This window comes from Heteronotia binoei, chromosome 12 (genome assembly GCF_032191835.1).
Source record: "Heteronotia binoei isolate CCM8104 ecotype False Entrance Well chromosome 12, APGP_CSIRO_Hbin_v1, whole genome shotgun sequence".
NCBI classification, from domain to species: Eukaryota; Metazoa; Chordata; class Lepidosauria; order Squamata; family Gekkonidae; genus Heteronotia; species Heteronotia binoei.
In genome coordinates this window covers 1189228-1211991 of record NC_083234.1, presented here as the reverse complement: position 1 = coordinate 1211991, position 22764 = coordinate 1189228, and the positions used below count along the sequence as shown (strand labels likewise).

Genomic DNA, 22764 nt, shown 5'->3' with positions numbered 1-22764 from the left:
AGGAATGGCTATGACTCAGAGCTGCCCATTCCGGCAAGGTCCAGTTGAAGGAGGCTGGGCAGGGGAGCTAAGCCGGCGGCCCCTCACTTCCCCGGCCCTCCCTCTCTCTCGGCCCTCGGTTGGTCCCCGCAGCAGCGGCTCAGCTCGGAACCACTCCTCGGACTCTAGGGTGCTCTTGACGGTGTGTCCCTCGAGCTGGGCGCGGATCTCCTTGAGGGCCGAGGTGACGTCGGCCTTGAGGGAGGCGTCGCGGGCTTCGAGGGCCGCCTGGACCGCGCCGCTGCCCTGGATGTGGTGGAGGAGCTCGGCCACCTCGTCGTCGTGGCTGCGGCGCAGGAAGAGGCTCTCGTCGCGCAGGGCCTGCAACTTCTTCTCCAGCTCGCCCTTGGCCAGGTGCGCCTCGTCGGCGAACTTGGCGAGGGCACGGGTGGCCGCCTCCACCTCGTCCCGCTGGCGGGCCTCGTCGTCGAGGCGCTGCTTGAGGTGGGCGATGTCCTCCTCCAGGTGCTCCTGCTCCAGCTGCAGCTGCCCCTTCTCGGCGCTCAGCTGCACCAGCGAGCCCCGCATGTCGCGGATTTCCCGCTCGTACAGCTCGCCGATGGCCGAGCGCCGCCTCGGCCTCCAGCTGCTGGTTCTGCACCTCCAGCTGCCGCACCTTGTCGATGTAGCCGGCGAAGCGGTCGTTGAGCGCCTGCAGCACCTCCTTCTCGTTGCGCGCCCGCAGTTCCCCGTTCAGCGACGACTCCAGGCTCTCCGTCGAGGAGCCCAGCTGGCTCAGCGCCCCCGCCGCGCCCCCCAGCCGCCGGTAGCCCCCGAGCCCGTCGCCGTCGAGCCCCGCGACCACGACTGCTGCGAGTGGAAGCCGCTGGACGCCAGCGACGAGCCGCCGCCGCCTGAGCGCGAAGCCCCGTAGCGCCCGCCGGCCTCCTTGCGGTAGAAGGTGCCGCCGCCGCCCGAGCCGGCGAAGAACGAGTCCAAGCCGTAGCTCATCATGGTGCCGCCGCCGTCGGACTCGGGCACTGCGGCAGGCCGGCCGGGAAGAGGAGGCTCTTATACGCCCGCCGGCCCCAGCGACAACTTGCCATGGCCGCCCCTTCGGCAAGGCGGGGGACAGGAGGAGGAGGAGCCCGGGAGAGGGGAGGATCCCGCCTCCCCCCCCCCCGCCGCGCTCAGCAGCAGCGGCAGCCGGCGAAGGAGCGGAGGAGACGCCAGCCGGGGGAAAGAGGGCGCTCCGCAGGTGCCTCTGCTCCGGCTGTCCTCCCCCTCCAGCCAAGCAAGGGCTTCCCAAGGGCCAGGCGAGCGGCGCCGCACGCGGATGCCCCAGGACCGCGCCCTAGGAATGGGCACATTGGAGACAAAAAGAGGGGGATCCGGCATCGCGCCTGGCGATCTGTAATTCCAGCTTCAAAAGGCAAAGGGGAGGGGGGGCTGGGAGTCAGGCCCGGGATTGCGGCGCCAAAAAACTGGGGAAGCCCACCCGGTTGGGCTGGGGGGAAGACAACAGGCAACTTGAACACATGTTGCATTTGGAAAGGTCCCGGGGCTGAGATCTGGAAGGACAAAAAGGCCCTGGCCATGTGCTCAGAGATGCTTTCGTGCCCCAGCTTTGGTATCCAGAGCAGGTACAGGGGCTGATGCCTGGATCAGAAGCCACCTGGATTCCCTCACCCCCGCCCCGTTGCAGTCTGAAAGCCCAAAATGCTGTCGGCCCCGGGGAGAAGAGTGTCGCTAGGCTAGGAAAGAAAGAAGGCGAATCGGCTGAATGGTACAACATGGAGTGAGAGCGCGATGGGAGGGACACATCTGGTTAGGAAACTGAGGGCGGAAGGTCAGGAGATGCGTTTGTGTGTGCCCCTCGCTGTCCATCAGACGGGCTCCCCAAGGATTCGCGCCATTGCAATAGATGACAATTCACCAAATGGCGTAAACTCCAAGGACCTTTTGGTGCCCTGCGGAGCCTCCAATTCCCACTTCAGTAGAGGGGAAGTCAACATAAAGGGAGAGGTGGAAAGAGGGGAGAGGAAGAAGTGAGCGGGGAGGGGAAGAGTGAATTTGAGCAAGTGCTATCACAGGTTACACAGGTTTCTTTAACGTTTGGTCATGGGGCCAAGGAATGAAACCAGGGGCATCCGACATGCAGCCCACTGGCCAAATGCAGCCTGATCCGTGGGGGCAGCTGGGTTGAGATCTTTACCCCACGATGTGTTTGAGCTGTTCACATTGACATCACAAAGCTGAGTGTTTATAAGGAATTACTGACCTAAGGAAAATGGGTATGAGTCAATGCACTTCACTTAGGTTTAAGTTGCCTCCAATAGTTCTCTGTCAAGTGTGGACATCCTCCACTCTGACCTTCAGTGAAAATGTTTCCAGATTGGAGTTACTGAGTGGCTCAGCTTCTGGAGGAGGCATGTTGCAGACCCTGGTAGATCAGGTGGCCCATTATGAGGAGAAAAAAACAGCAACCTCGGATGTGTCCCTTGCTTGGCTGGAGGGGGAGGGCAGCTGGAGGCACCTGGTGGTCCTCTTTCCCCCTGGCTGGGTCTCCTCCTCTGCCAGCTGCTGCCGGATGTGGCCTTTGAGTGGGGTGATCTGAAGGAAGACTCAGACTCTAGGAGGTAACACCATCAAGGGGCAGGGGGCTGTTGCTGTCCAGTAAAGGACCATAAGCACAGCCAAGGGTGGGAAATTGGGAAGGGTGGGAGGGCCATGGGCATCACAGAAAACAAGGGCACAAAGACAGTGGAGGCATGACAGAAGACCTCGTTGGTAGCAATAAAAATATAATTCCTGACATTTATACAAAGCTTTTGATTTGCAAATTAATTTGTGCTTTTTTTTCAAAGCAATCCTGTGGGATTTATGTCTGTTTTACAGAAGCAGAACTGAGACCCAGTAGAAACCACTCACCCAAGGCCACACTGTGAACCAATGGATGATCTCCCAGTTATGTGTCTCCAGGGGCAAGGAGCTATGCTCACAGGGGATCTTGCTCAAGTCTGAGGATGAACATAGGCCAGGAGTGGCCAAATTTGCTTAAGATAAGAGCCACATAGAATAAACATCAGATGTTTGAGAGAAGGGAGGAAGGAAGGCAAATAGATGGGGGAGGTGGAGGTGGAAAGAAAACTAACTTTAAATACATTGTCCAAGCCACCAGCTGGCTTGGGTTGGAGAAGTGATTTAAAGAGACAAATGCCTTCTCCAAGCCAGCTGATGGGGTGGTGGGGGTTTAGAGAGCTACATAATATGTGTGAAAGAGCCACATGTGGCTCCTAAGCCACAGTTGGGAGACTGACATCATTGACCAAATAGCAAGGTGTGCATCTTCACTGATAAAATGCCCTGGTGTTCTGTATTATTCTGTAAAGTGGGAGGGGAAATGTAATCATATTGTAATCAGTTTGGTGTAGTGGTTAAACGTTTGGTGTAGTGGTTAAGTGCATGGACTCTTATCTGGGAGAACCGGGTTTGATTCCCCACTCCTCCACTTGCAGCTGCTGGAATGGTCTTGGGTTAGCCATAGCTGGGTTGTCCTTGAAAGGCCAGCTGCTGTGAGAGCCCTCTCAGCCCCACCCATCTCACAGGGTGTCTGTTGTAGGGGGAGAAGATATAGGAGATTGTAAGCGGCTCTGAGTCTGATTCAGAGAGAAGGGCGGGGTATAAATCAGCAGTCTTCTTCTTAAATACAGGGGTTGCAATTAAAACTGCAGCCTTTCATCTATTTACCCAGGCATCCAAACCTTCCTGGAGTAGGCTGAGGGCTCTGTTTATCAGGATGGTGTTGGAATCTTTTATCATCTGCTACCAAAATGTTAGGGAATACATGCTAAATTCAGAGGTTTGGAGTGGCAGTAATTGGAGTCGAGGCTTAAGCTTAGCAAAAGAAATAAAGTTTACTAGAAAACATCAGGATAGGGTACTTGGGATAAAACAGAAAACAATCTAGCTTACCAGCTAGTTCTATCTACGTCTTATCTACATGGCTACTTCTTTGTCTTCACTGTTCTTCTCCCCAAAAAGCATTTCGCCAGGAAGAAGAGCGATAAACCTTGCATACAAGATCAAAGCATTTCACACCTAACATCCTCTCTAACCAATGTTGTGTTCACAACTTTCGCGGGCAAAGTAAGAACCATCCCACAATTGAGTTTAGGTCACAATACATCACTTCCTCTATCAGGTAAACAAACAGTTAACTATATAATGGCTGGAATGTGCACAACTTGTATTCCAACAAACCCCTTCTCAAGTTATGCATCATTTCAGTCATTAGCAATTTCAATCAAGTTCATACTTTCACGTAGTCGTTCTAACTTCAGTCTGTCGAGCGGCTTCGTCATGATGTCTGCGATCATTTCTTCAGTAGGGCAGTACTGTAATTCAATCAGTCCTTCTTTAATCATCTCTTGCAGAAGTAAACACTTGATGACAATATGTTTGTTGTCTAGTTTTATATTCTCAGCTTTGCATATGCTTATACATGCTTGGTTGTCTTCATACATGAGTACTGGTTTAGGTTCCTCTATTCCAAATTCCTTAAGAAGAAAAATAATCCATTCCAGTTCATTGCATGCCCTTTGAGCAGACACACATTCAGCTTCAGCAGTAGATTGAGCTACTATCTTTTGTTTCTTAGTGTTCCAGTCAATCACACTATCTCCATAGAAGAATACATTTCCACTTGTAGATTTTCCATCTCCTTCATTTCTCCCAAAGTTGGCGTCCATGTAGACTACTAGTCTTGGGTTGTCACATGCTGAAATCAGTAATTTGTAATCAGCAGTTTTAAACAGGTATCTTGCCAGTCTCTTTATGGCATTCCAATCATGATAATATGGTGAACTTGTCTTTCTACTCAAGATTCCAACTGCAGTAGAAATATCTGGTCTCGAGATTCTGCTCAAGTATAGTAGTTTTCCAATTGCTTCTCTATATTCACAATTGTTTTCAAGCAATTTTCCTTCTTTCAAAGTTAAGTATGCTGGATCAAGTGGTGTACTAATGTTTCCATGTTTCTTTATTCCCATGGATTCAATAAAGTCCATAATTTTGTGTTTTTGGTTCAGCACAAAACTTCCATCTTCAGCTCTTTCAATTTGTATTCCAAGGTAATGCTTTATGTCTCCCAGTTGTTTGACTTCCACATCTTTATTTAGCTCATCAGCAATTTCTTTGATGTCCTCCTTGTTGTAGCAACATAAAATCAGATCGTCAACGTAAGTCAATATGTACTGATATTGTCAATTTTTGAGTCTTGTAAACAAACAGGGTTCCGATTTCCCTTGTTGAAATCCTTGCTTCTTTAGTAGTTCTGTCAGCTTATCTGACCAACCTCTTGCGGCTTGTTTTAATCCATAAATTCCTTTTTGAAGTTTACACACAAGTTTTTCCTTTCCAACTTCTTCAAATCCTTCAGGTTGTTCCATGTAGATTTCCTCTGTTAAGTCTCCATTGAGGAAAGCTGTTTTAATGTCCACGTGTTCAACTTGCATGCCTTTGGAGGCTGCAATTGTTAGAAGTATTCTGAACGCAACTTGACTTATGACAGGTGCAAAAGTCTCTGTATAGTCAATTCCTTGTTCTTGCTTGTATCCTTTTGCTACTAAACGTGCTTTGTATCGATCCACACTTCCATCAGGATTGTATTTTACTTTGAGTATCCATTTACAACCAATAGCTGTTCTTTCAGGAGGTAAGTTTGCAAGTGTCCAAGCTTGCTTGTCATGTAAAGACTTCATTTCATCATTCATTGCATCCATCCATTTCTTTCTTTCTGGATCGGGTAGCTGATTTATTTCTTTCCAAGTTGAGGATTCTTTGACAGGTTGTATTGTTGCACAAATTCCAAGTCTTGGCGGTGGTACGCCTTTGTTACTCCTTGCTGACTTTCTCACAGTAACTGTGGTTGACTCTGCTTCTCTTGGACTTCCTGCTTCCCCTTCTGATTCAGTGCTTTTTTGTGAAGGTGGACCTGCCTGCTCACAGGTGGTCTCTGCAGGTTGCCAAATAGCAAGTTCACTGAAGGTAACATCCTCTATAGGATTCTGTACTGTGGATTCAGCTTGCATAGGAGTTTGCAAAACACTGTTGCCATCTATATATACAACATTGCATTCTTTGACAGTACGTGTATCAGGATCTAGGATTCTGTATCCTCTTCCACCATTGGCATAGCCTACAAGTATACCAAGTTCTGCTCTGGGGTCTAGTTTTCCCCTTTTCTCCTTAGGTACAAACGCGTAAGCTTTGCAACCAAAAGGTCTTAGATGTTTTAATCCAGGTCGTTTGCCACACCAAATTTCAAATGGCGATTTATTAGTCACTTTGGATGGAATTCTGTTATGCAGGTAAACTGCAGTATTTACAGCTTCACCGCACATATGATCTGGCAGTCCAGATTGCATTAGCATTGATCTGGCCATTTCCATAATTGTTCGGTTCAGTCTCTCAGCTGCACCATTCTGCTGTGGTGAGTAGGGTGTAGTAGTTTTATGTTGAATGCCTTGTTGTTCCATAAACCTTTGGAACTCACTGCTACTGTATTCAGTTCCATTGTCTGTGAACAATACTTCTGGAACTTTGCCAAATTTATTTCTCACAGCAGCAATATAGGATTTAAATTTGTCAAAAACTTGATCTTTGCTTTTAATTAAGTAGACATAGACATATCTTGACTTAGCTTCCATAAATGTCAAAAAGTACTTGCTTGCACCAGCCGATTCTTTGATTGGCCCTGCAATATCTGAGAATACCATCTCTAGAAAATTTTCATTGTGTACAGTATTTTTGCCTGTGTTCCTTGGGGCGGTACCTTTAGCCTTTAAACATATATCACAACCAGATTGCATTTGATCACAATCAATAACATCAATATTACATTCTTTCAACAATTTTTGCACACTTTGCACACTACGGTGTCCCATAGTTATGTGCCATTTAAGAAGACATGATTTATGCTTACATACAGATTGCATTGTATTATACACTGGCCCAACAACATTTGTTACATCAGAAATATTTTCAGCATCATTTTGCATATCATCATCATCAACAACATTATCATCAACAAGTTTTAGGTAATGAAGACCATCAACTACATCAAGCATAAGTTCAGTTCCAGATTCAGGATCAACAATACTTCCATTTTCTTTTCTGAGTACAACCTCATGATCTCTTCTGATAATTCTCTTTGTTGAAACTAGGTTGCTGACTGCCTCAGGGGCATATGCACACTCTGTTAGTGTAACCTTTTTAATTTCTTGACTTTCATCCATAACATTTAAGATCACAGTCCCACTTCCTTTAACTTTCAGAATTTGTCCATTGGCTTGCTCTAATTTAGGACAGTTGTCCTCATCCAATTCCACAAAAGATTTCTTATCTTTACAAACATGAAAATAAGTTCCAGAATCTATCATCCAATGATTCTCAAGATTTGCATTTGATTCAGTAATTGTATATGTGGGATTCCTTTTAGACACATTCTCAGTCTTTGTTGCTGGCTTTGAAGACTTAAAACCACGTTTTTGTTGGTTGCTATTCATCATTTGCCCATTGGGTGTCGCTGCTCCAGTAGAAGCATTATGATTTTGTTTTAATTTCTTTCTGCAAGAATATTGATAATGTCCTCGAAATCCACAAAAATGACATATAATTTCATTTTTCCCAGGATGCACTCTAAGTACAGACATCTTATTCTCAGTTTCAAAAAGTTCTCTCCTTCTGGCCTCATCTTTCAAGTATCCCAGAACGTAGTCAAGTTCCTGTTTGTCTCTCATCCTCAATAAGGATGCTGTGCTTTTATAGCTTTTGGGAAGAGAATTAAATAAAGCTGCAATAATTTCTTCATCTTCCACTGTGGTTCCAATTCTCTTAAGCTCTGAAACCACCTCCATCATCTTATTCAGATGAGTAGCCATTGAATCTGTTTCATTCATCTTAAAACTGTGCAGTTTCTCTCTGAGAAATATTTTCTGAGTCATAGAAGGCATAGATGATTGCTTTTCTAGGTATTTAAACATTTCTGCCGCTGTACTACAGTCCAAGACTCGAATATTGTCCTGTTCTGGTATGGCACTCAGAATTAATAATTTTGCACGATTATCTTTAATATCAAAATCTTGGATTTCATCCTTATTTTCATTGAAAACTGCCTCATGGCAATTTTTCTCCCGAAGGAGCAGTTTCATTTTCATTGACCAGAATCTAAAATTGCTTTCATTTAAGCATGGAATTTTCACATTGATCAAATCATTACTCACAGAACCTTCCCTTGCATTTCCTTGGGCGTCGTTCCTTGCAAGAGCTGATGTTGAGGGATTTTCATCCCCTTCTCTGTCGGACATCCTCGAATTCAGGCTTTAGCAGGAGAGCAGGAGAAATGCAGCGTTGAGGAATTCTGTGTTTCCAGGTTCCACTTTGAAATGCAGATCCTCGCTCAGCGGCCTCGAGCAATTTAACCAAGGCTCCCGGTAAGTGGGTCCTTTGTTGCTTTGTTCGTTCCGTTAGCGAAAAATACAGCCTTTCAAGCAGCTTCTGGTCACTTTAAAATACTTTTTCACTCTCTGCCTGTTTGCCTTCAAAAAATCACTTTCCAATATGCCAAGCTCCAATATTTAGCAGTTTGATGGAACCAACCAATCTCTCTGGCTACCATTTGTTGGAATCTTTTATCATCTGCTACCAAAATGTTAGGGAATACATGCTAAATTCAGAGGTTTGGAGTGGCAGTAATTGGAGTCGAGGCTTAAGCTTAGCAAAAGAAATAAAGTTTACTAGAAAACATCAGGATAGGGTACTTGGGATAAAACAGAAAACAATCTAGCTTACCAGCTAGTTCTATCTACGTCTTATCTACATGGCTACTTCTTTGTCTTCACTGTTCTTCTCCCCAAAAAGCATTTCGCCAGGAAGAAGAGCGATAAACCTTGCATACAAGATCAAAGCATTTCACACCTAACATCCTCTCTAACCAATGTTGTGTTCACAACTTTCGTGGGCAAAGTAAGAACCATCCCACAATTGAGTTTAGGTCACAATACATCACTTCCTCTATCAGGTAAACAAACAGTTAACTATATAATGGCTGGAATGTGCACAACTTGTATTCCAACAGATGGACTCAGTATTAAGCTGCCAAAGGGTGAGAACAGAATTGGTATACTTGATCTAACATCCATGAAAACAGAGAGGTGGTTATATTAGTCATATAAAGGCCTTTATTGGCAGGGAATACAAAGCCACTAACTTCCCAGTGTTTCCTCTCTGTTGGTTGCATCCAGCCTGTTTTTCTGACTCAATCTCTCTCAGTTCCTCTCCTGTCTTTTGTCCACTTCCCTTGGCATAACCCTTTTAGAGGTCAAAGGGGAGCCCCAGTTCATTTTTCACAAGTGGAAAAAGTTGACTGGATTTGATCCTGTGATACCTTGCCCCTAGATAAATGAATGTCTGTGTTCAGTCTCAATCTCTTGGTTGTGCCAGTGCCACACTGGATAAGGTATATTGTAAAACCATCTGCAGTTAATGACACTGTGGGCTTTTTTAAAATTAAAAAAGCTTAAATCCTTCATTTGCATTATATATGCCCTTATTGATCCTGTGGTGGTTTTGGAATTTTAAGAAAGGGTAATGGACAGCATCACAAAATGGAAGTAAATCACAAAGACAGCACAATCCTAAACCGGAATGGGGGCAGCCATTTCCAAAAGAATGCTTCTTGCAGGCCTAAAGATGGGCTCTTTTGAAGCACTGCATGCTCTGATGAGGTGGAGGAAAGTCAGGGTTGGCCTTTTGCATTGAGGAAAAGGTGCTTTAGGGAATTAGCAAGAGCTCACCAGAAAACACACCTGTGGGCACCCTGGGGGTTGGGGTCACTGAGCTAATCATTATAGCCTGAAGAAGGGGTAAATTAGGAAGTCAGCCATTGGGTCAAGAAATTGCTTTAGACAAGATTGACATTCTCTCAGCCACAGCCCACACCAGCAATATGGCAGCACTCGGTGTGTGGAATTCTTGGAGTGTCAAAGAGAAGCATTATGGGAATTATAGCAGTGGAAAGAGGAAAGCATTGCAATGGGCTCTTGGGGTCTTCAGGAACCCCAGTAGTTTTCAGCAAGAGCCCCAGGTGAGATCCACTGTTTCTTCCTTCAACTCACCTTAACCTCTGTGACATTGTTTTTGTATTTAGCAGACCCCTGTGCTGTCCCTTCAGATCCAACCAACACAGCTCACAATGCAAGTAAATCAATTGTTTAAAACCATTACACAAGATAGGTAAAAAAAAAAAAAAATCAACACCTGCTAATCAAAATCAACACCCAACTCTTCCCCAGACTCCAATGAGCAACAATACAAACAGAACCAGGAAACACACACGGAAAGACATTTTTAAATGACAGAATCATAAGGCCATCCATAAATCCATAAAACAAAGCTGGAGCAGCCAGTCAAAGCAAAGAAAAGAAGGCCGTAAAACGGATGACAACACATTCAATTGAACCAAAAAGGGGTCAGGAAAAATTAGACAATCTCAACAAAAAACTTAGGAAAAGAAAAACATTTTAACCCAGTCGGTAAAAACAATGAAGGGCTCAGGAGAACTGGGGGGGGGGGGGGGGGGCATCTGGAAAAAGGCCTGTCCCTGGGTCCTTGTCATCACCTCTCCCACCACCATGGACAGCGGCACACCGCTCTTAACTTGACGTAGGCTTACCGCAGGTTAAGAAGATCTCCAGCCCTGCGCAAGTGTGCCGCTGTCCATGGTAGTGGGAGAGGTGAAGACGACCAGGGAAAGCTTTTAAGCTTTAACAGTAACTTTGAATTGAACCCAGAAGCACACAGGCGGTAATGTGTGTAGGGTAACCTACTGCCTAAATCTAACCTCAGACAGTAAGCCACAGCAAACAAAAGGATCCTGATAAAGTAGCCAGCTTTGCGGCAATCGGGAGACTTCATTGTTTGTTTGTTTGTTTGCTTTTAAAAACAGAGTTATTTTTAAAGCCTTAAAATACTTGTTATTTTGTATAACGGACACTTATATTTGATAGCATTTAGAAAACCCGATTTAAAAATGGAGTCTTTTTTCTGTTTAGAAATATTTGAAAATGTTTTCTGTTTAGAAACGTTTGAAACCGAGCGAGGAGGAGGTAAGCTTTTGATCCAAGGAAAGTTCAGAATTAAAAATGCAGATTTGCCAGCCAGAGGTATCATGTCTCAACCTGCAATACATGCCGGCATTATTTTAAAGGGCGGGTTTACCTGGCTGTCCTCCTGTCCATGTATTGGGCGCGTTGCAACAGAAATCCTGCGGTCTAGACCTGAGGGGGAGGTGGGAGGCGAAGAAACTGAGCAAGGAAATAAAATGTTGATGCTAAACAAGGCTCTATAGGGAATGAGGCGTGGCCACTTCTAAATAATAGATCAAGACAATTAAACATAGCAATATCATCTCCTCAGATGCCAAGATCGACAAGGAGATTGACAACAGGCTGGCAAAGGCAAACCGTGCATTTGGCCGACTGCACAAAAGAGTGTGGAGCAGCAAGCATCTGAAAAAAGGCACAAAGATCAATGTTTACAAAGCGGTTGTGATGACAACCCTCATCTATGGCTCCGAATCGTGGGTTTTATACCGTCATCACCTGCGACTCCTTGAGCGCTTTCATCAGCGCTGCCTTCGCATCATCCTCAACATCCACTGGAGTGACTTTGTGACCAACACTGAAGTCCTCAAGCGGGCAGAGGTTACCAGCATCGAGGCACTGCTGTTGAAGACGCAGCTGCGCTGGGCAGGGCATATTTCTAGGATGGAAAACCACCGCCTTCCCAAGATTGCCCTGTATGGCGAACTCTCCACCGGCCATCGAAATAGAGGGGCACCAAAGAAGAGGTACAAGGACTCCTTGAAGAAATCCCTTAGCACCTGTCACATCAACCATCACCAGTGGTCTGACCTAGCCTCAGATCGCAAAGCATGGAGGCACACCATCCACCAGGCTGTCTCTTCCTTTGAGAACACACGCATAGCTGGTCTTGAGGACAAAAGGAGATTGAGGAAGAATCGCACTGCTACAGGACCAACCCTAAATCAGACTTTTCCCTGCAGCCACTGTGGCCGGACCTGCCTGTCCCACATTGGTCTTGTCAGCCACCAGCGAGAGAAGACTATGGACGTACAACGCCTCATCAAACAGAAATCAAAAAGTGACAGCTGCCCCTCCCCCACAATTTCCTCATTAAACAGCTGCCCCTCCCCCACACCAGCCCCCACCTCCTGATCAGTAAATGAATGCCTGACGTAGTGGGATTGTACTTTTTTGCTGCCCCTTCTAATACATTAATTGTAACCATCCCAGCATTTTCTTACACATTAAATCCTAACATTTACCTAGCCACCTAACAGCATTTTAGATGCCTATTCTAATACATTAATTGTAAACATATAGCATTTTCTTACACATTAAATCCTAACATTTTTCTATCATCTTCAGTGCCTGTTCTCAGAGTGAGACAAAAGTATTTGACCTTAAAAGGTCAAGTGCTGAAATGTATATCTCGCAGACGTGGGAGGATATTCACCCTGTGAGAGAGAGCAAGAATCTTAGCAAATTATTTAATGCTGACACAGTTTAGACCTGGACAAAATAAACAGATGAAATTAGGTTCTCACGCAATAAATTTCCTGTTCTTATGGTCTGTGATTTAAAATAGCTTTTCCATCAAATTTATGTATGGGCTAATTGTGAGAATAGTGTTTGACCCCCAAAAATGGTCCTAAGAGGTCAAGGGGTTTTATGGCTGTGAAGTGCAGAAAAATGTAGACTTAAGAAAAATGCAAAAGCAGGACAGAGATATACAATTTAGGTTATTTTAAATATAAACAAAGATAGGATTTTCTGACATGTATAGAAACACACAGGTTACAGAATGCCCCATTGGTTTTTTTGTGGATATACTCTGACTGTGTCCAATATGTAGATAAAATAAAATTTTAAATAAAAACAAGCAACAGTAAGCAGTGTTTTAAATGATTTTAGTTCTACATGCCCTGTTAAATGTGCATTCACCCCATGTTCCCCAAGTATTGTTGACAACACAAATATTTACTGCCAACTTTGGTGATTTTTGATATGGTTCCACCAAGATCAGGATCTGAGCCTTTAATTGTATTCAAGTAGGCATTCATTTGCTTTTGATGGAACTCTTAACATCAGAAGATCTGGGGCTTAGTTCTGAGCCATGCAGCTCACTTAATATCTTGGCACACAATACAACTTTTTTCCATCGTCAGCATCCTCCACCTGTTAGCACTCCAAGGAGCTGTCTGGGGGGTTACTTGAGCAATGAACAGGGCCCCGGCAGTAGGAGGTTGCCTAGGATTCTATAAGAAAAAGAAGAGCTTATCGTTGCTGCTTTAGGGAGAAGAGGGGGTTGTGGGTCACGGGCAGCCTAGGAACTGATCTCCTTGATGAACCAAGGGTGCAGAGAGAGGAGCGAATTCCACATTTTAATCACTCTCTGTGTAAAATAGTATTTCCTTTTGTCCACCCTGAATATGCTATCAGCCTCGTTGTATTGAGTTCTAGTATTTTGAAAGGGGGAAAAAGTTCTGTTTGTCAACTCTCTCCACCCCTTGCATAATTTTATAAACCTCTATCTTGACCCCACACCCTCCCCCTCCCCTAACATAGCCATCGCTTTTCTAAACTGAAAAGTCACTCATCAGCCTTTCCTCATAGAGAAGGTGCTCCCCCCCCCAACCCCCCCCAATCAACTTTGCTGCCCTTCTCTGTACTTTTTCTAGCTCTGCAATGTCCTTTTGGAGATACGGTGACCAGAATTGTACACACTATTCCAAACAAGGCTGCGATATGGATCTATATGGGGGCATTACAATATAGGCTGTTTTATTCTCAATCCCGCTCCCAAGAATACCTACCACAGACTTTGCCTTTTTCACCGCTGCAGCACACAGGGTTGACACTTTCACCAAACTATCCACAACACACTTGGGATTTTCCCCCCTCTCAGTCACAGCAAGTTCTATCCCTATTAGCTTATACGTGAAGTGGGGATTTTTTTTGACCCACTATGCCATCACCTTACACTTACCAGCACCTCACCCCTAGTTCCTAATCATTTATGAATAAATGAAATAGTCTTGCCCCCGTACCAATCCTTATCGGACCCCGTAGCATACTTCCCTACATTGTGAGAATTGTCCACAGATCCCCACTCTTTACTAACAGTCATTGAACCAGTTTTTTAATCAGAAAGAGAACCCATCCTCTTATCCCATGACTGCTAAGTTTACTCAGGAATCTCTGGCGAGTCTTTCTCAATGAACTCTAAAAGGTTGGTGAGGCAGGACTTCCCTTTGCAGAAGCCATGTAGGTGAAGAGTAGGTGGAATTCACTGCCACAGGAGGTGGTGGCGGCCACAAGTATGGCCACCTTCAAGAGGGGTTTAGATAGAAATATGGAGCACGGGTCCATCGGTGGCTATTAGCCACAGTGTATGTGTGTATATAAATTTTTTTGCCACTGTGTGACACAGAGTGTTGGACTTGATGGGCCGTTGGCCTGATCCAACATGGCTTCTCTTATGTTCTTATGTTCTTAAGATTAAAAAAACCAAAACAAAAAAACCTGGCACGATTGTGATCTGAGGGTGGAAAAATGTTTTTGTTTCAAACAGTCTTATTAGTAACATATGGCAATAAATTTCAATTTCTTACATCATTAATAATTACTTTTTATCTATCCCATATATTACTTTCTACCCACTCCTCCCCCGTTACTTGACACCCGCCGGTGTTATATACTTAAAATCTTAATATTAAAGGTACCCTTAATTAATAAGAACCAAAATTAATATCCTCCTCCCTCTTGTACTTAGTCATTATCAAAAATTGTCCAATGTCCTTTTATTTTCCACTCTTTTTCTACGTATCTTCTGAACTTTTTCCACTTCATCTTAATTACTTCTAAATCATAGTCTCTTAAGGTTCATGTTAACTTGCCCATTTCACCCCAGTGTCATAACTTTTAAAATCCAATCCCATTTTTCTGGTATTTTTTCTTGCTTCCACAACCGCGCATACAACGTCCTAACTTTTTCCACTCCATCTTAATTACTTCTAAATCATAGTCTCTTAAGGTTCATGTTAACTTGCCCATTTCACCATGTGTCATAACTTTTACAATCCTACCCCATTTCTCTGGTATTTTTTCTTGCTTCCACAACTACGCATATTATGTCCTAGCAGCTGAAAGCAAGTACCAAATTATAGTTCTATCTTCTTTTGGATTTTTTTTTCCATTTGTAATCCCAACAGGAAAGTCTCTGCAACTTTCTTAAATTCGTATCCCAAGATCTTAGAAATTTCTTGTTGAATCATCCGCCGATGCTTTTTTTGCTCTTTCACAAGTCCACCACATACGGTAGAAAGAACCTTCATGTTTTTTACATTTCCAACACCGGTCTGGCATCTTATTATTCATCTTTGCCAATGTCACCCAGTGAGTTGCATTTGAACCCGAGTCTCCTGGTTTCTTGTTTAACACTTAACCCGCTAGAGCCAGCGGAGTATTTTACTTACTTTACTGTAGCCCCCCCTTTTTTGTTTTTGTTTTTTTGCTGAGACTGAAATGTAAGAACAATGTTCTCAACTAGGATAGGCATTAGAGGACCACACTAGGATCCGGAACCATCAAGTTCAAATCCTGACTCTGCCACGCAAGATTGCTGGTGACTTTGAGCCTATCACGCTCTCTTGCCTTAGCCTACCTCACAAGGTCGCTGTTGCGAAGATAAAATGGAAAAGGAGAAAAACAATTGATAAGCTGCTTGGTATCATGATTAGGGAGGGAAACAGGATGTAAAAACTAAGCACTACACCACAATGGTTTCAATGAAATGTGGAGGCTGGACAGTTGTAAGAGACCGCAGAGGCTACTGTTACACGGCTAACCCTACTGACGTCCAAGCTCTGACAAAATTGGGCTAGTCGGTTATATTCAGGCTTCCCATGAAACATTTACATGCGGATAATTAGAGAAATAAGAGCCCCAGTGGTGCAGAGTGGTAAAGCCGCAGCACAGCGGTTCTAACCTCTGCTAACGACCTGAGTTTCACGGTTAAAACAATTTTATTTGGTAACAAATTATATGTCCTGCATCATTAATAACTTCTTTTAACTATCCCACATATTACTTTCTAGCCATCCCTCCCCCATTACTTGACCCCCGCCGGTGTTATTTACTTAAAATACTAATGTTTAAAGGTACCCTTAACTAATAAAAAATGAAAATTAACATTCTTCTTTTTTTTCTAAGACTTCATCATTATCAAAAATTGTTCAATGTCCTTTTATTTTCCACTCCATCTTAAAAACTTCTAAATCATAACCTCTTAAAATTCTTGTTAACTCGTTCATTTCACACAATGTCATAACTTTTACAATCCAACCCCATTTCTCTGGTATTTTTTCATGCTTCCACAACTACGCATATAATGTCCTAGCGGCTGAAAGCATGCACCAAATTATAGTTCTATTTTCTTTTGGAAATTTTTCCATTTGTAATCCCAACAGAAAAGTCTCTGCGACTTTCTTAAATTCATATCCCAAGATCCTAGAAATTTCTTGTTGAATCATCCGCCAATACTTTTTCGCTCTTTCACAAGTCCACCGCATACGGTAGAAAGAACCTTCATGTTTTTTACATTTCCAACATCTGTCCGGCATCTTATTATTCATCTTTTGCCAATTTCTTAGGAGTCATATACCACCTGTACATCATCTTAAAACAATTTTCTTTAATACTCTGACACGTTGAGAGTTTCATAAAGTTCTTCCACAAATATCCCCAAGTTTCCATATATATTTCTTTATTTACATTAATTGCACACTTAATCATTTGAGATGTCACTACTTCATTTTAAAAGTAACATATAGATTTTTGAAATTAATTTTTCATTGTCTCCAAGCAGAACTTTTCCCATTTCTGTTTGTTCTCATCTTATTCCTTCAGTTTTAACATCGCTTTCCACCAAACTTTTTATTTGTTGCGTTTGAAACAATCATATTTATTATTCAACTCTTCGGCAGTTTTCAATTCTATTTTACAGCTTTGTATTTTTAGTTTATACGACACCCTTTTTCCCTCTCCCATCTCCGCCGTTATCCTTATTACTTCCGCAGGCACTGAGGATAGAGAAATGTTACGACCGTTCCTTTGTCATAGATTGCTATTTGATCATGTTTTGCGCGCTTCGGTTTTAATACAAAGGCACGCAAATCGGGGCCCTCGGCGGTAGTTTCTAAAGCATCCGCGCAATTCGATGTTTTGATTACGCGTGTCTTAGACGGTCGTTGTATATAATCGAATAAAATATAATACGCGATCGCGATGTATAACGTTAGACAACCTTGTTACTCTGACTTTTGAAAACCCCGAGATAGGCCCCCTTCTGCGAATTCGGCTCAGCGGCCCGCCACCAATAGGGGAGTCGCCGTTGTTCAAACGCGCCAGCGGGTGCGGGGGGGGGGGGGGTCGGCGCAGGATTCTCTTTAAATACGGGAAACCCGAGCGCCGTTCTGACGGCTCCGTACCACCATGGAGAAATTTTCTAACATGGAGGGACCCCTAGGCATCAAGCCTCACAAACATTCAAGAAAAGGCAACGGTGATGAGATAGAAGCAGAGAACACCGCCCCGGAGAAGACCCCTCTAGAATCTGTACCCGAAAACATGGAAGAGGAGAGTTTGGAGAACCAGGAAGCAGAAACAGATGCACAGGTAAGTTGTGAGAAAAGAGGAAAGCTGGGAGGATTGCAATGGCGGGTCATGTAGCGTTATGCCCTTTCTTTTTTTTTAAATTAGGCGGCGGAGGGATCAGAGACCAAAGTCGCTGATTTAGAGGATTTGATCATGTGTGGGATGCTAACCCTGGTGTTGCTCAAATCTTTAAGAAAGCGTGGTTCTAATCTCAAGAACTCAACACAGGTGGAGAATAATGAATCCCCTTTGAGGGAGAGTTCCACAAAGAAGGCTTGGGAAAAGTCAGAGCTCACTGAGAATGGCGTCTCTATCAAGGAGTCAGAACGTGGAGGGAAGGCACAAGAAAATATGGAGATTGTGGAGGAAACGGTCTATTTGAAAGCGCTCTTTCCGAATGTAAGGCCTAAAAAACCCCCAAGGTGTGTGGAATTGGGGGTGGGGGGCACGCTCATGAGACCGGATACTAATTTTTTTTTTTTTTGTTCTTCAAACTTTTAGGTAGAGAATGTGGCAGCGGTCAACTCAGGGAGGCCGGACACCTGTCACTGCCCATACTGCGGGGGTCTAGCACACTTTCAAGATTCAGATGAGGAAGATTCCCTAGCAGATGCCGAGCACGATACAGCCGGTGATTCCGGAGCGGACATGGAGGATACCTCTGGAGATTCTGAAGCAGACACGAAGGATGAAGCTGTGGAAAAGGCGAGGGAACCCCCGGTTGATGAAGCGCAAACACCGGAGTCTCCAAAGGAGGTTGATTCCCTCATGGAGGAAGAAGAAGAGGTTGCAAAGAAGGAAAAACATACAGATTAGAATCGAGAATGTCCCAACCACATGTAGATGAGAAAACACACACGTCTGTTTGTATATAAGACCCGTATCCTGAAGCGGATAGTAAGAACTGTATTTTTTCAGTAGGGTGGGGGAAATAGCACGCTTGTTTTTGTTTTCTCACGTTGATAAAGCGGATGTATCGTTGCTACACTTTCTGTACATACACACGTGTCTAATCCTTGTGAATCGCAACATGACAAAGATGTACGCCGTGTATTTCTTACCCTGCCCCCCCCCCCTTGCAGGATTTCCCGGCAATCCCCCCTTCCCTCCTATTCGACACCAAAGTGGAAGACGCCTCATTCGCGGGGAACTGTAGACACGTGGGTCGGGATGCAGATTGTTGTTAATTAAAAAAAGCTACGCTTTGTATATTCTCGCTTTAATAAAATGCTTTTCTATTAGATATGATGGTATGAAACACGTGGTGTGCTCGACTGAAATAAGCTTAGAATTCCCACCGTAAAAATCCAAACACACATCGTTACGCCGGTTGCACCGCAAGGTCATCTAACGTATTTTAGCATAACGCCTCAGTTCTCTAGAATGGAACTAACAAAACATACAAACTTAGGACCTGAACAATCTTTGTTTCCATTTGTTTGGTTTTTTGACGTTGCCAAGGTGGGTTGTGCTTCATTTAAACATTCAGGCCTAGACACCGATTTAAGCAACGTTATTAAAATTGTAAAAATATAGAGCGGACTCATCACGGGTACTTGTTCATAGTTTCATAGCGCTTGTTCATAGTTTCGAGTTCACGATGTACTTTTATCTCACGGCCATGAGGAAAGCTAATCCTGCTAGGACAAATCCGGCGGTTGCTATGATAGTGTTGCTTTTGGTATCGCACCGGCTGATTGAATCAGAACCGTGTTTGTTGAAGTAGCGGTAGAACCCTTCCCAGCCACCATGCGCCTCCAGCCACTCGCGCTTCTCCACAGACAGATAGATGACCAATGCCTCTGTCAGGCCGCCGATCTCCTCGTGGGCCCCCCGCTCAGCCAGAGCTGTTGCCAAGGTGCCGGTGAACACAAACAGCGCCACTACTCGACCCCAGTTAAGCCCGCCATCAGATGCCATCTGCACCGCCACACGTCTCAAATGGACGTCTGCCCTACCAGGCTCCGGCAAGATTGCCGTGGAGCAAATGGAGTGAAAGAATGTCTTCTCACGGCTCTCCAGCTTGTCAGCCACTCTCCGCAGGGTCTTGGCCGTGTGGCTGTGAGACAGCACCGAACCACTCAGGTTGCGTCGCAAGTAGCCATCCACCAGTCGCCTTGTCTCGGCTGTCAGATCGCTCAGCATAGCGACTCTTCGATGACTGCCGATGAATACGTCGGCCCGCTCCAACCGTGCCCCAGTACCGCCGGTTCTATACAGATACGGTTTTACAACCTACTTTCCCCCAATCGGTAGGTTTCTTACAAACCGAGAAGCCGACAAATTAAGCATCTGTAATAGATACGGTCATAGAAATGTAGAGGAAGTACCGTCCGAAAGAACACGGGTAAAAGAATGATGGGATTACCTACGTGTATAGACAAGGAACATACCCCCCCCCTTTCCCTAACATGATCCGGCGGCGGACTATAACGCTGTTGCTCGTGTGTTACTTTGTAATATGTTTATTGCACCCCAACCTGATTCCGGCCTCCCCCCATTCTCACCTTTTCCCATTATGCTCACCCTCGGCACTTTTGATTCGTAGCCATCTTTATACAATATTACACCCGCTTTCCTATATAAAATCAGATAGACTCCCTCCGTTTCTTACCCCACCTGCCCCAGCTAATTTTAATCCGCCCAAGCAAACGCCGAAGAAACCTATCCTCCCACAATTGCGATCCGCAGCCTTTACACCGTCACTCCTACCCTGTTCAATAGGTCATATTTACAGGGGAGTGTTTCACTGTAAAGTGAAAATAAAGGAAAAAAGCTTATATGTAATAACAGGGTGTGTCCGATTATTCAGTGTATTTTTATACTTTGTTTCTTTGTTGCCCAAAGTGTTTTACAAAAAGCCATTAGCCAAAAATTGGCATGATTATACATTATTAAAACAAACCAGGAGAAGGACTTTCTGTGTTGGTGGTATCGGATGAGAGAAGAGACGGCCCCCTCCTTCAGCCGGGGCATAAGAACGGAACCGCTACAGAAAAAGACTTGCTCCGGCTTTTAAAGAACTTTTAAAGAGCTGTTCAGGATTATGTGGGGAAGAGCGTGCACGGTGTTGTTTTTTAAAGTAAGGAACCCGTGAAAACACGCTGTCGGTATTAGGACTTGTGTTTAAATAGCTCTCGGTCTATTTTAAGTTTTCTCGGTGCAGAGCCGTTATTTTCATCGTTATTGGTAAAACCATACGTCTATCGGCGTATCGGCGTCAATCTCCCTCTTACTGATCAAAAGCGACCTCCCTAAATGCAGCGTGATCTTTTTTAATATCGAATATTTTTTAGTATCAAAATTTGCACAAACTCAACGGCTTCTAAATACATTTTTATTTTTATACATGTGAATGTATAAAATGTACATTTATTACAGAAAGTTTTTAAAATTTATTTACAAAAGGGGGAAAAGAAAGGTATTCACAGATGTGCCATTCTGAAATGTATTATGCAGAAATTTCTCAACAAGTGTCACATAGGGTCGGTGGCATTTCTGAAACAACGTTCTCAATTGTTCACAGGGGGTCGGGGATGTTTGTACGCCTTCCACCAGGTTGGCCAACATTATGACATGATTCTTGTTAATACCACAACAATCAAGAAAACACGCAATAACCATGATCACATACAACACGGGGCCCATATTCAGATTGCGACAAACATATCTTAAGTTCTCATCGTAAAAAGCAGAGGACCACGTCAAACATACATGAGAATTCTGTCCGGGTCTATCTAAAATGCATCCGTCACACATAGAATAAGAGAGATCGTTGGAGCAATAATTGAGAACAGAATAAGCGGTGGCAGTTATCAGTTTGTACATCGCAGAACGTGACTTTTGCTTGTCCACAGGTGGAACGTCTTCATCGGACACTCCCACGTATTTTTGCAGGACGGTATGAATCGACGTCTGAACACCGGACAAGTCCACGAGACAAATTTTCTAAAAATCACAAACACACAAAATGAGAAAAGGAGCCTAAACAGAAACAACACAACCTTTTACACATCTTTCCCATGTTGTTCTACCCACCTTAAATGTATCTTGTTGTGACGGATTCACGGAGTCACAACTCTCACCATCCTGGAAACATCTACTCCGCTTCGGTGTACAGATTTCTGCCCCATCTTTCATTTTCTCGGGGGAAGCAAAAAGGCGTTTAGCAAGAACCGGCTGTACATTCTCCTTGTCAGAATCGGTGCTAGGTTTTTGAATCCTCGCTGTAGTTTTCCTCCTCACGGGTGCTCCGGGGGCCACGGGATTAAAAACAGACAGAGGTGTATTCGCCATGGTGGTACGGAGCCGTCAGAACGGCGCTCGGGTTTCCCGTATTTAAAGAGAATCCTGCGCCGACCCCCCCCCCGCACCCGCTGGCGCGTTTGAACAACGGCGACTCCCCTATTGGTGGCGGGCCGCTGAGCCGAATTCGCAGAAGGGGGCCTATCTCGGGGTTTTCAAAAGTCAGAGTAACAAGGTTGTCTAACGTTATACATCGCGATCGCGTATTATATTTTATTCGATTATATACAACGACCGTCTAAGACACGCGTAATCAAAACATCGAATTGCGCGGATGCTTTAGAAACTACCGCCAAGGGCCCCGATTTGCGTGCCTTTGTATTAAAACCGAAGCGCGCAAAACATGATCAAATAGCAATCTATGACAAAGGAACGGTCGTAACATTTCTCTATCCTCAGTGCCTGCGGAAGTAATAAGGATAACGGCGGAGATGGGAGAGGGAAAAAGGGTGTCGTATAAACTAAAAATACAAAGCTGTAAAATAGAATTGAAAACTGCCGAAGAGTTGAATAATAAATATGATTGTTTCAAACGCAACAAATAAAAAGTTTGGTGGAAAGCGATGTTAAAACTGAAGGAATAAGATGAGAACAAACAGAAATGGGAAAAGTTCTGCTTGGAGACAATGAAAAATTAATTTCAAAAATCTATATGTTACTTTTAAAATGAAGTAGTGAC

At 44.3% G+C, this 22764-nt stretch overlaps 1 protein-coding gene across 1 annotated transcript; it reads right to left on the bottom strand.

Moving 5' to 3' along the window:
• Nucleotides 1-19388: 19388 nt before the first annotated feature.
• LOC132579936 (anti-apoptotic protein NR13-like) lies at nucleotides 19389-19925 on the bottom strand. The gene has a single exon (XM_060250511.1). The coding sequence runs from the start codon at nucleotides 19923-19925 to the stop codon at nucleotides 19389-19391; it is 537 nt and encodes a 178-aa protein (XP_060106494.1).
• Nucleotides 19926-22764: the final 2839 nt, after the last annotated feature.